General features: G+C 46.0%; 2 protein-coding genes across 7 annotated transcripts in view; both read left to right on the top strand.

Moving 5' to 3' along the window:
- Positions 1-4,118, top strand: part of LOC122181449 (P-selectin-like) — a 23,025-nt gene extending 18,907 nt beyond the window's left edge. For all 5 annotated transcript variants that reach the window (XM_042873940.1, XM_042873938.1, XM_042873935.1 and 2 more), the window contains 10 exons: positions 95-280; positions 418-603; positions 1,194-1,379; positions 1,514-1,699; positions 1,828-2,013; positions 2,468-2,653; positions 2,777-2,899; positions 3,297-3,327; positions 3,636-3,727; positions 3,842-4,118. In XM_042873940.1, the coding sequence (XP_042729874.1) occupies positions 95-280; positions 418-603; positions 1,194-1,379; positions 1,514-1,699; positions 1,828-2,013; positions 2,468-2,653; positions 2,777-2,899; positions 3,297-3,327; positions 3,636-3,690 (1,325 nt within the window). In that variant the 3' untranslated portion in view covers positions 3,691-3,727; positions 3,842-4,118. The remainder of the gene's footprint in view (positions 1-94; positions 281-417; positions 604-1,193; positions 1,380-1,513; positions 1,700-1,827; positions 2,014-2,467; positions 2,654-2,776; positions 2,900-3,296; positions 3,328-3,635; positions 3,728-3,841) is intronic.
- A 133-nt stretch (positions 4,119-4,251) lies between these two features.
- ATF6 (activating transcription factor 6) overlaps positions 4,252-12,736 on the top strand; it is a 72,665-nt gene continuing 64,180 nt past the window's right edge. For both annotated transcript variants that reach the window (XM_042873055.1, XM_042873053.1), the window contains exons 1-7: positions 4,252-4,335; positions 4,447-4,523; positions 5,964-6,060; positions 6,370-6,464; positions 6,973-7,102; positions 7,258-7,464; positions 9,940-10,160. In XM_042873055.1, coding sequence (XP_042728989.1) covers positions 4,266-4,335; positions 4,447-4,523; positions 5,964-6,060; positions 6,370-6,464; positions 6,973-7,102; positions 7,258-7,464; positions 9,940-10,160 — 897 coding nt within the window. In that variant the 5' untranslated portion in view covers positions 4,252-4,265. The remainder of the gene's footprint in view (positions 4,336-4,446; positions 4,524-5,963; positions 6,061-6,369; positions 6,465-6,972; positions 7,103-7,257; positions 7,465-9,939; positions 10,161-12,736) is intronic.

The following is a 12,736-nucleotide window of genomic DNA, read 5'->3' as shown; positions in this document are numbered from 1 at the left end:
GATGACATTAGGATGTTCTTCAACCTCTTAGTCCCAGCAGTTCAAACCCACAGTAACCCAGTTCCTGCTTGAAGTGTGCCTCTTCTCCCTGCAGCTGTCACCTGCCCAGTACTTAGTGCTCCAGAGCATGGAGAGCTGAACTGCTCCCACATCCATGGAAACTTCACCTTTGGCTCCACATGTGACATCTCCTGCCTGCCAGGGTTTGAGCTCATGGGGCCAGTGAGCCATGAGTGCACAGCTATGGGGACCTGGACTGGGGACACCCCACAGTGCAAAGGTAGAGCTGCTGGTAAAGATGTCACTGGCCTGAGATTGGCTCTGGGATGTTCTCAGCTGCATTAGCCTTCTCATCCCAACAGCTGAGTGTTGCAGCTCCCTGGCTCCTGCTTAAGATGTGCTTCTTTTACTTTTCAGCCATCAGCTGCTCAGTGCTCAGTGCTCCAGAATACGGAGAGCTAAACTGCTCCCACATCCATGGTAACTTCACCTTTGGCTCCACGTGTGCCTTCTCCTGCCAGCCAGGGTTTGTGCTGATGGGGCCGCAGAGCCGTGAATGTATGGCTAAAAGAACCTGGACTGGGGACACCTCACGATGCAAAGGTAGAGCTGCTGCTAGAGCTCATAGTGTCACTGATATTACCACAGGGCTGCCCTGTGCTGTCCTCAGCCTGTCAGTTGTCACTCAGCAGCCCCAACACCACATGCACACATAGGCCCATGATTCTCACCAGTGTCCCCCTCCACAAATGGTGACAGCACTGGTGCCTGTAGCGCCACTGCATTGCATCAGCCCTGAGCTTTCAGGGTGGGGGCCATGCCCCCCGCTTGCCCTATGCCTGCATCCAAAAGGCAGCTCCCAACTCTGTTGTACTGTTCTGTGCACTCCTGATACTCTGACACATGCTGGCACATCACTGAGGTGCTGCCATCGTGTCCCAGTAGTGAAAATCCTCTGTCCACAATGGCTGCCTCAAAGAGTTGGCACTGACAGCCCTGCAGAGCAAGGAACTGGGTCTGCCAACACTTCCCTGTCCAGGCATTAACACTCCTTGAGACCAGAACACCATCCCCTGCACCTAGCAGGCACAGACTGAATTGATCCAGAACTTCTGGGTTCCCCATCTCCAGACATGGAGATGTGCTCCTGCCAGCATGAACAGGATCTGCCCTGAGACCTGCTCTCCTTGCAGCTGTCACCTGCCCAGTGATGAGTGCTCCAAAGCATGGAGAGCTGAACTGCTCACATTTCCACGGGAACTTCACCTTTGGCTCCATATGTGACTTCTCCTGCCAGTCAGGGTTTGAGCTCATAGGGCCAGAGAGCTGCGAGTGCACAGCTATGGGGACCTGGAGCAAGAACACTCCACAGTGCAAAGGTAGAGCTGCTGCTAGAGTTTGGGGTGTAACTGGTATGGGGATGGCATTAGGATGTTCTTTATCCTCTTGATCCCAAAAGTTCAATCCCACAATTACTTGGCTCCTGCTTAAGGTGTGCTTCTTTTTCGTGTAGCCATCACCTGCCCAGTGCTTGGCGCTCCAGAGCATGGAGAGCTGAACTGCTCCCACATCCATGGAAACTTCACCTTTGGCTCCACATGTGACTTCTCCTGCCTGCCAGGGTTTGAGCTCATGGGGCCAGTGAGCCATGAGTGCACAGCCATGGGGACCTGGACTGGGGACACCCCACAGTGCAAAGGTAGAGCTGCTGCTAAAAGAGCCGTTCACCTGGAGTTCACCTTGGGATGTTCTTGGGCCTCTCATCCCAAGGATGAAGCCTAGCTGTTCCCTGGCTCCTGCTTGAGATGTGTTTCTTTTTCTTTTCAGCCATCACCTGCTCATTGCTTACTGCTCCAGAGCATGGAGAGCTGAACTGCTCCCATGTCTATGAGAACTTCACCTTTGGCTCCATCTGTGACTTCTCCTGCCAGACAGGATTTGAGCTGATTGGGCCACAGAGCCGTGAGTGCATGGCCACTGGAACCTGGACTGGGGACACCTCGCAATGCCAAGGTAGAACTGTGGTGGTCACATCTGCTCCTGGACTGTGTACCCTGATGAAGAGCTGCCCCTTCCCCAGGATATATCCCCAGTCTCTCCTCTGGGAGATAGAGAAGCTGAGCCCTGTGCACTCAAGCGGTGCAAGTGGAATGGAGCTGTGTAAGGATGCGGTGATGGTGCCCCCATTGCTGCCTTTATCCTGACACTTTCTGTGACCCCAGTAGGGCTACGCACAGTGAATACGTAGCATCATGAGGAGGCAGACTCTCTGAAATCTCCAGTTCTTCTGAGAACTGCCAGGACACTGCCCACTGCTCTGTGCTAGCAGATTGCTTTCCCCAGAATCCCTTTTCCCTGAGCACCCCAGCTCATCCCCTGCTCGTCCCCTGGCTCTCTAGCCCCTGTGCCCTCATTCCATTGCCAACAATTCTGTCTCATCAGTGTTGCTGCTGTGCTCTACCTGCAGCCATCAGCTGTCCAGTGCTGGATGCCCCCAGCCATGGCCACCTCAACTGCTCTCATCCACATGGGAACTTCACATTCAACTCCACTTGCAGCTTTTCCTGCAAAGAAGGATTTATCCAGATGGGAGCAGAGATGCTCAGGTGTTCAGCCACAGGGAACTGGACCAGGCATCCCCCAGTCTGTGAAGGTATGGTGGGGCTGTGCTTCCCAGCCTCCTGCAGTACATCTTGAGGCTGGAGGAGGCACCCAGCATCTTTGTCCCTGTGGAATTCCTTTGATAACAACCTGAGTGTTTGTGGGCCTTTTTCAGAGGATTCTGCTGCTTTTTTGAAACAAGTTCTGGTTTACACCAGCACCAGTGCCCTGGCAGCAATTGGCCTTGTGCTTTCCGGAACGCTCATCGCCTTGCTTGCCAAGCAGCTCAGCGACAGAGGTACTGAAACACCTGTAGCCAGGGGGTGCTTTGGCTAGGGACTCTCAGACCAGGTGGTTACAGAGCCCCAAGGAAAGAGTGTTGATCAAAAGAATTTATAGATTTGACTGTCTCATTCCACATCCTATGTGCTGTGGGTTGGCCCAATCCAGCAGCATCTCCCTGGCCCTGGGTCCTGCTGAGAGCATCAGCCACAACTTGGGGGCAGAAACAGAAAAATGCCATCATTGTTGAAGGGGCAAAAGGCAATTATTCCACGATAAGATGGAATGGGGTTGCGTGACACATTTGTTTTGGTTTGTCAAATCCTACTGCTGCTTCTCAAACCTCCACTAAAAAGATCTGACTCTTTCTTTTGTATCTGCACTCTCCATGGACACTTCAACTCCGCTTTCAGAGGAGAAGAAGAAGCTCCTGAACCCCACCAGGTAAGATTTGTACTTGGCAGGAGTGTCTCTAACTGCAGACGGGTGGATATCATCGTGGACCCCTCCCTACTACCATCACCTCTACCTGCATGTGTGAAGCTGCCTGTACAGCAGTAGGAGCATAGCTAGGGGCTAATGAGGCTGTGCCAACTGGTGTGCTTCAGAATACAAGGATTCTTCAAGGAGTCTCTGCAGAGTGCAGCCCCTGGGGGGAAATGGCTAAGACATGAGTGCTTTTCTCATGCAAGCATGATGTTTCCTATCTTTTTTTTCTCCCCCAGCTGACACTCTTTATGTTTTTTTCCCAGTGACCTGGGGGCACCAGGCATCTTCACCAATGCAGCCTATGACTCCACCTTGTAAGGTGAATGCCAGCGCAGTGCTTGCTGCACATTGGAAGGTGTGCATAAAAAATCCACTGCTTCTGGGCAGCACGTGGGCTTATCTGGATGGAAAACTCAGGGACCATAAGCCCAGCCACCTCACTTGTGTCACTTCTTCTATCTCACTGCAGGCGAAGTGGAGCCAGAAGAACTGCCCCCACCAGCACCGAGCCCTGACTGTACTTCGCTTTGCCCTGCAGACCCTTGCTGTCTGCTGGCCTGAAGCTGCACTCAGGGGCTGGGAGGGCAGAGCTGTGTACCTGCCCTAGTCTACACCCACGCGTGGGCAAGGCCGCTAAAGAGCAGCAGGGACGTGGAAAAGCGGACTGTAGCCACCCTCCCGTCCCCGGCCTGCTGCTGGGGCCGGGTCCGTGCCAACGGGCTCTCAATAAACGCCTTTGCCCTCGACCGAGGTCCGCGTGTGCTCCATGGGAGGTGGTCACAACGTGGGGGCGGAGCGCGTTGGGGCGGGCCTAGTATGTCCTTCTGAGGCCGCCGTAGGGGGCGGGGCTTCTGCCGGAAGTATACGTGTGCGGGAGTAGGAAGCCGGAAGCGATGGCGGCGGCGAAGGTCGAGTGGGAGCCCATGGGGCTGCTGCCGGCGGCGGGGGGCGGCCTCGACTGGGGTAAGAGCGACCGGGAGGGGTTGGTGACTGGGGATCCGGGACGGGCGCGTGGCCGGGCGGAGCTCGGCTCCCTGCTCGGCACCCGGTGCTGAGGCCGCTATCTCCCCGCAGAGACGGTGCTGGGCGAGGAGCTGGGCGAGCTGCTCGGTGCTGCGGAGTCGCGGCGCGCCTCGAGGGACGAGCCCGACGTGAGTACCGGCGGGCCGGGGCGAGGGGAGAGCGGCGCTGTGGGGCCGTGTGGCCACGGCTGGAGGGCGTCACGGGCACCTGCGGGCCGGGCGGGGCTGCCCGTCCCTTTGTGAACTGTCAGTGGCACGGCGGTGGGTTTGGAAGTCGCGTCTAAAGGCACTTGTTTGTCTGTTTGAGGGTTTTCTCTTCAACCTTGACTCCAACGCAGCAAATTAAACCCTGTGCTTTTCGCTGTGTGGTCACACCTCCTTCTGGCTCTGTCCTGGGGCATTTGCCTCGTGGATTTCCCACTCTCTGTGCCTCTTTCTGCCTTCCCTCTGTCTGCTGTGGCCTAACACACAGCCTGTGTGCTATCCCACATTAGTCCCGGGTAGTATGAGCATTCCTACAGGAATTGTAGGACAGGCACTAGGGAGAACTTTGGAACTGCTGGATTGTGTGAGGCCAAGCCATCGCTTTTCAGCATATTAGCATCAGTTACACGTGGGAGACTCTTACTGCACAGCTTGAGCGGTGGCTTCTGCTCATTCCTTTTCCTGGCATGCTCTGATGAGCTTTTTCTTCACCCTTGCCTGCAAATATCCATTTTTGTGTGATCTGTGGACTTTCTGAACCACCCTTTATGAGGCAAGCTGAGAATTTAAAGGAAGATATGTTTTCAGGAAAGGTTTTAGCAAGTAAATCCTACCTGTGTATTTATATAAACTGTATGTACAGTGTTAGAGAGCACTCTGTTTTTTGTGCTAGTACTGATAGGAATATTACATTTTGATAGAGAGCTGAGGTTTAGCAACAGGAAAATGTGAAGCAAAAAGATGGCTGTTGTTTCAAGGGCTGTACAGTAACTGATGTGTAGGAGGTGATTTTTATTCTCCTTTTTTTTTTCCTGTTGGATTGTGGAGCCAGTGTCTCTGGTTTTAAAAGGTGGTGATGTCAGTTCATTGAAGTGTAGAGAGGCCTGATTCATCTCTGCTGAGATGGTCAGTATGTTCCTGAGCAAATCACTCCTTGTGTCTCTCATTCTCTCGTTAAACTGATGCTGACACTATTTTTGTTTACAAGGTGCTTTGAGATCTGATGATGAAAGAGCATTAATCTTCCAATGAAGGTGAAGGAGAGTGATGGCAACTAGTCACCAATCCTGTAATTTATTCAAGGTGGTTCAGTGACTTCACTTAGAACTTTTGCTTTACAAATGACTGTCAACACAATGGTAATTAATGGTATTCTTGGACAGAAATGCTCTTATCCTACAACTCCAGGCTTTAAAAGAAGCCTCATCTCATGTATTCCAGTTGAGAATGTCCCTCTTAAGGCTGTATTCTTAAGGCAACTGAAGTGATAGTCCCTTTGCTTGTCCAGAAACATAAGAATGAGAACGTAACAGCTGATGGTCTCATTGTATATTGCCTTCTTCTCTTGTTTCTCTTTCTGAACAGTCATTTCAGGAAAATGATCTGTGTAACTTTCATTTTGACTTGGATTTGATGTCCTGGGACTCAGACCTTTGGAATATTACAAGCCACTCTTATTCAGGTAACTTATTAGCTAAATTTTGCTGGTATGACAATTCCATCCTGCTCCACAAGGGTGAGCTGTTACAGCTTTATGGTACTGGTAATTTTTGGGGCACTATTTGATCTAGTCCTATGGTGAGAAGTTATGCTGTGTTTCTGTAGCATGGGTACAGCTGGTAGGAGCTGCCCTACAATCTAAATATCTTTAATCTCACAATTTTCTGCTGTGTCTTGCTTTGGGAATCAAATAGCTGGTATAGAGTGATGTTCTTCACTGATTTCCCCTTGTAAAGAACTTGTACAGAGAAAAATTCTTTATCTTTTGCAGATGCAAATGTGAAGACTGAGCCCTTATCACCAGCCCCTTCAACTTGTTCGGTCCCTTCTCCATCATCTGCGGACTCTCCAGTGCAGAATGTGCCTGTATGCAGAAACCTCCATGTCACATAGATAGCAAGATTAATTCAGGCCCAGCTGAGAGAAGCAAAAAAAAAAAACTATTGATTTATCTATCTGGTTAACTTCATAGCATAAAAAGAAACTAATTTTTTTTTTTTTTTTCAACCCTTGCAAAAACAACTTTCCTTCAATTATGTTTTCCTTCTTCTAGTCCTGTAATCCATTCCTAAAAAAGCATGTTCAGTTCTGTTTCCTCAGTTGTGTTTATTGGCCTGTTTGCCAAACAAAATACCTTCTAAAGGTGTCTGAGTCTAGCAGTTGCTGGTCTCTCCACCCTTTTGTTCTGCTGATATAGAGTGGTGCTGCTTTGGTTGTCAGTGGTACTTGGCACTGAATAAGATAGCAAAGGAAAGCGTTTCTCCTGTTTCCTTCAGTAGCAACACCTGTGATGAAAGACAGTTGTACTCTGAATTTCTTGTAGTCACTTTTATCTATTTCTGAAGTAGTAGTCTCATCTACTTTCTGTTTGCAGGATGATATGGATTTCAGCTGCAGTTCCCAGCTGTCTCCTATCTCCCTCTACTGCAAGAGCTCCAGAAGCCCTGCGTCCTCTGAAGGAGATGCAGAGAAGAAACCAATCGTTGGCGTCACTTCTCGGTCCGGTACGAGAGATTGAGTTACTTAGATTCCACACCTATAGATACATCAGTTTTAACAGATATAGATGGACAATGAAACATACCAAAGGCCACGTTATCTCTACTGAAATTTTTCACTTTAGAATTTCTGATCCAACTCAGTCTCTTTCTTTTCCTAGCGAATAATTCTGTGAAGACTCTGAAGAAATGTGGTCAGACAGCGTCTAGGCCATCAATACAACCAAAGCCTCTTTTGCCTGCTGTACCTGAGGCTCAGGCTAACATTGGCATCCCAGCTAAAACAATCATTATTCAGACACTTCCAACACTTGTGCCACTGCCAAAGCATCAGCCAGTTGTTAACATCCAGCCAGCACCTCCCAAAGGTAGGTGAATTGTCATCACGGAGCCAAATCCTGGGGGTAAACACTATGTCTGTTTGGGATAGTCTCTAGATTGAAGTTACATGTGGCAGGTGAAACAGGAAGGGTAGGAAAAAAGAAACAGGAGGGGTAGGATTAAGAGAAGAGTGATGCATGCTTTGCTGAAAAAGCTTCATGCTAAGAAAACAACCTAAATTCTCTCTTATGTAGCTGTGTGAAAAACATCAGGTACCTGAACATTATGTGGAATAGAAGACAAAAGAGGTTATCCTCAGCATTAGGAGTCATGAAGATAAAGCTGCTGATCTGGATGGATCTCTAGGAATCTTTTGCTCTGTTCTACTTGTGATTGACAAATGATGCATAAGTTTAATCCAGTTGTACTCTGTTTTATCCAAAGGAAGATCAACAGAGTCAGTAAGGATGGCTGAATGAAACTTGAAAACATGGGAAGGAGGAGTAAGCCATTCTCACCCATGTGAAACATGAGTTTATGGCTTTTTATATAACTAAATAATATTAAATAAGCTGTTACAAAATCTGCTAAAAGTTATGAGAGTGGTGTTAGGAGTTAGAGTACTTCCTTAAAACTATAAGCTGATGATAACAAGGTCAGATTTCCTGTCCATCTGTATGTTTTCATTCCTCCTGTTACTCTGTAACTGGTTTATTTAAGCCTGGGTCTTCATTTCAGAATCCTGAGCATTATTTATTCTTCTGCCAAGAGAGCAGGAACATTACTTGCATTGCAGAAATAGTCAGATGCAGTTGCTTGTTTCCACCACCTGATGGCTGCATATTCTTGCAATTGACTACACAGCCGATAACTGGGAGGGAAAGGAGATAAATACATTCAGTGAAAGTATCTAGAAATTATTTTAATAGTGAAAAATTTCTTTCTTACTAATTGCTCAGCCATCAAAGGAACTAAGCCATGGCTGGGCAGGCTGACATTTGTTGCAACATGCTTAAGGCTGATGGTCTACTTAAAACAGGTCAGCGCAGTCAGCGTGACCTAATTCTTACTGTCTGATGTTCCAGCTGATAAAATACCATCTGGAATAAGGGATGTTGGAGGTACACGTTTTTTTTGTTATAAATACAGTGGTGTGAAGATCAGCTTCTTTTCCCTGAGAGCAGCTTCTATGAGGCAGTAGAGGTAAAGAACGTATTTACTTTGACGGTGCACTTTAGAATTCTTTAGTGCTATTTCTACCACAAAAACCATAGGAATTTTTTTCACTATTAAAAATTCTCTGCACGTGGCAGGAGCTGCCAGATTAAAACGTGCCATTAGTTTCAAGGAGTGTGAAGAGCAATGCCTTTATAGGCCTTTCCGTGAAAGCTTAGAAGAAGAAGAAGAAGGCACAATGTTAGACCATCACATGTTCTACGTATAAAAAAATTGTTGGAAGTATCTCAAATTTACCATTTGAAGTTGTTGAGTAGGATAGTGCAAGCTTACTGTGCCTTTTAAGATCGTCTGTGCAATAAGGAGACCTAATCCTACACCTCAAACATAAGACCTTGGAGTGCTAGGTAAATGACTTCATCTTCCAGAAAGTTGGCTAAGTGTTGTAGTACGGAGTCGTGCATATTGATTGGAATGTCAGCTGGAATGTGCTGCTTCTAAAAGGCAGCCAGGTCATCTTGTTACAAAGGATTAAAGAGATGTTCATGTGCTTTCATGCAAGAAAATATTACTCGAGCACCTGCTTGAGTTAAATGTAGTTCTTGGACTGAAATTTCTTGGATGTGAGTGTTCTTAATTCCATTTCAAAGCTCTTTGGAAATTACCTCATTTTTTCTGCTTGTTTTTCTTTATGCTCTGTTCAGTCTGTGCATAATGTTTCTAATATATGGCAGTACTTTTTTTTTTTTTTTTTCCAACAACTTGGTCTTGTCTTAGTGTGAGTTGAGACATTAGCTTGTGTTTTGAAACTGTAACTTCGTTCTTTCCTGTTCATCTTTTTTTTTTTTTTTTTTTTTAGTATGAGTCACTTCTGTGTAGTAACATTTCCTCTGAACAGAACAGTAAAATAGAGATGGACAAAAGGGAGAAGAAGAATTAAGATGAACTAGTTAGGTTCCTTGATAAAGTTGCTTTGTGTGTTTCAAGCATTAGCAGTACTGAAATGAGTAATGCTTCTAAAAAGAGTTGATTTCTTTTAATTTTTTTTTTTTTTTTTAAATTAAATTTGAAAAGCCATTAGGTTTTGGGGGAGAGATTGATTTTAATGGATTTCTTTAGTAGGTGTAGTTTTGGTTTGCAGGGTAGGATAAGGTTAAGAGCCACGCAGACTAGTTTTGAGGCTTTTTTCTTTTCCCCTGTGGAGTATACTAATGCTGAAGATGAGTAGCATGGATCAGGGGAGCAAGACTTCCTACTAGCTGTAACACTGTTGCCCTATAAACGGATCATATACAAATCCATGTCACGTCATACACTGAGCACTCACGTTTGTTCTTGTGTTCTAGGTCAATCAGTGGTGCTTCCCCAGCCTGCAGTGGTACAGCTGCAGGCTTCTGGGGTGCTGCCTGCCTCCCAGCCAGTCATTGCTGTCACAGGAGGGACCACGCAGCTGCACAATCACACCGTGAGCGCGCTGCCTGCGACTGCTGCGAATGGCTCAGCAAATGGCAAAATCACAGTGGCTAAACCCTTGCTCCAAAGCACCACACCGGCAGTGGGGCTGGATGTAAGTACTGGTTGTGTGATGATGGCCAATAATCAAAGTTTGGCATTAACCAGCTTTCAGTTACCTGTGTACCAAATGTTGTACGACCCCCAGGGCACTTCAGAGTTTTTTGTTGAAGGAAGGTGTGTTTGGGTGAGGATACTGAAGCTTCTTATTTAGACTCTCAGGGTGTTGTTCTTTGCTGTAGTGTCCCAGGCACAATTTCTGTGAGCTATGCCCTATTGCATCTCAGTATGGGGGAGAAAGCAGTGTCCATCCGCAGGGAATTTTGCAGTATTGTGACCCACTTACCTGGCAAGGATCATAAGTTTCACAGTGCTGTTCAGCTGGCAGCAGTTCAGTGTGGCTTCTGGCAGAGGTGCTCAGTCATTAGTATTTCCTAAGGACACTCACTCACCATCTGTTCTGCCTCTCTTTCTGAAATAACTTTTGTGAGAGCTGTTATTAAGGCAATTAATTTTATGCCTCTAAAGTGAAGAAATCAACAAATGTGAATGTTGAGGAAGTTGTTCTTTACGAAATTCCAAAGAACATGGGACAAATAAAACTGGAGCGACCTTAAATAGCTGAAACTTAATAAGGTGTGATATGGAATACTTAATGTTTGAAGTCTTTAACCCCTGTTCTCAGCAGGCACAAATTAGCATAGCTGTACTAACGGTAAGTTAGCCGTGCTGACTATTAGCTGTGTGTTCATTTGGCATTAATGCAGAACAGAGTGGAAGTGTCAAACTGGTTGGATAACTTTCCAATGCATTAATTATTTAGTAGCTCAGACTCATTCTTCTACCCTTTCTTCAGCAGTGTCACGCTTTGCAAAAGAATTTCCATCCCAAATGGCCTATTTCTGCTATCAAGAACTGTTCTCATGCACAGAAACAAGCATTGTTCCCAGTTTTAATGCAAATAGGGCACAGGTTCTTCAGGTGTTTTCTTTTCTGCCTAAGGCTGTTTTCTTCTAAATTTGGAACTTCAGTTAGACCTTGGATCCAAATCTTCTGGAAAAAGAGTTCCATCTTTGCTTATGAAGCAGAACTTCTTCTAGGGGTTTATTCTTGAACAGTCGAACCCTTACATAGTTTTCTTGCTGGAAAGCATACCTGTCTAGGTGAAGAGATACTGTGCAGTAACAGGCACATTGGCTGTGCTAGACCAAAACAATTAGATTTGTGTAATTGTGCAAGAGAACTGCATTAGTATTTTCAGATTGTCTTACAGGCTTAATTTAAACTTGTAGGATTGTTTTTCAGACACTCTTACCACATATTTTTGAGCACTGATATCTTCTTTCCTTTAACTGAGAGAGCTGTGCTGTGTTTGTCATCTTTGTATTAGTGTTTCAGATATTTGCTGTTGAGAGTCCTGTTCTTCATGTCAGTGAGCCTCTGTAGTGGACTCTGACTCATCAAAGGACTTGGCATAAATTTGAGCAAAGCCATTGTTACAGCTTAACTTAACAAAGTGGTGATATGGGTTGCAGCACCTTCTCATCATGCAGTTTGTTTGAGTTTCCTCTTGCACACTTGCCTCATTTTCTTCTGCATAACTGTGTACCATTTGTTCTGCCTGATGTGTCACCTTGGCCACCAGAAGTTTCAGTGCAGGACACTGATTCTCACTGAGGCATGTGCCTTCTTTGAAAGGCAGTTTTTGTACAATTTCCTAGCAGCTCAGAATTGTGCTGTTGGTCACACTTGATGGTAAATTTTTTTCACTTGTTATGTTTGTGTCTGAGCTGCATTTTTTTAATTAAGAAAAAATTACTTAAGTCAGAAGCCACACTGCAATGGAAACTTAATTGTTCATTTTCAAAAGGCAGCAGAAGGTCAGTTAGAGGATGTTATTAAATAATAATAGCTAGATATAAAAAGCCAAGCTGAAGAACTCTGTCAGCACTCATTAGATTTGTGGCTCCCTGTAACCACAGTGAGTATGGCATCTTGCCACTGTGTTAAAAATGAGGTTTAATTGACAAAAGCTCCTAATTGTCATTACACTTCATATCTATGTCTGTGACAGTCCATAGTCAAGTATATAGCCTGGGTAATGGTTGGCTATGTTTTATATGATGGTTTTGTGGGTATTTCCACCTAAAGAAGTTCTAAGGAGGCAATTTTAAGACTTGGTGTCAGCCTAAATACTGGTCTTACCTACATTTACCAAAGCATGAAAAAAACAGCTGCAGCTGCTCTTTGATACATATTGTGAAACAACACTTTGAAGAAGAACAAATGTTCCTGGATACAGGCAGCATCAATGGAGTTAAAACATCTTGCAACTGCTGTAGACACCATATGTGGTGTTCAGAGCTGCACAGATGTAGCTGTCATATGAGCTCTCTAACACATGTTCTTGTTTGCTAATCTAAGCAGATGTTGCAGGATAAAAAGAAACACTGCAGAACTTTCTTTTGGGTTTAAGAGGGATAAGCTCTGAACTTAACACTCAACCCTTCAAATGGATCAAACTAAGATTGGTTGGTGCTAATATGTGCTTGTGAGGGCCCTGAGTGGTGCTCATCCTGGTGGGCACATCTAGGCAGCTTGCCAGCAGCAGAGGAGTGGAAGGCTTTCATT

Source organism: Lagopus leucura, unplaced genomic scaffold (genome assembly GCF_019238085.1).
Source record: "Lagopus leucura isolate 7727_CA_CO unplaced genomic scaffold, USGS_WTPT01 Super-Scaffold_100009, whole genome shotgun sequence".
NCBI classification, from domain to species: Eukaryota; Metazoa; Chordata; class Aves; order Galliformes; family Phasianidae; genus Lagopus; species Lagopus leucura.
The sequence above is the reverse complement of the archived record's forward strand: the minus strand, read 5'-3'. Positions and strand labels throughout refer to the sequence as shown.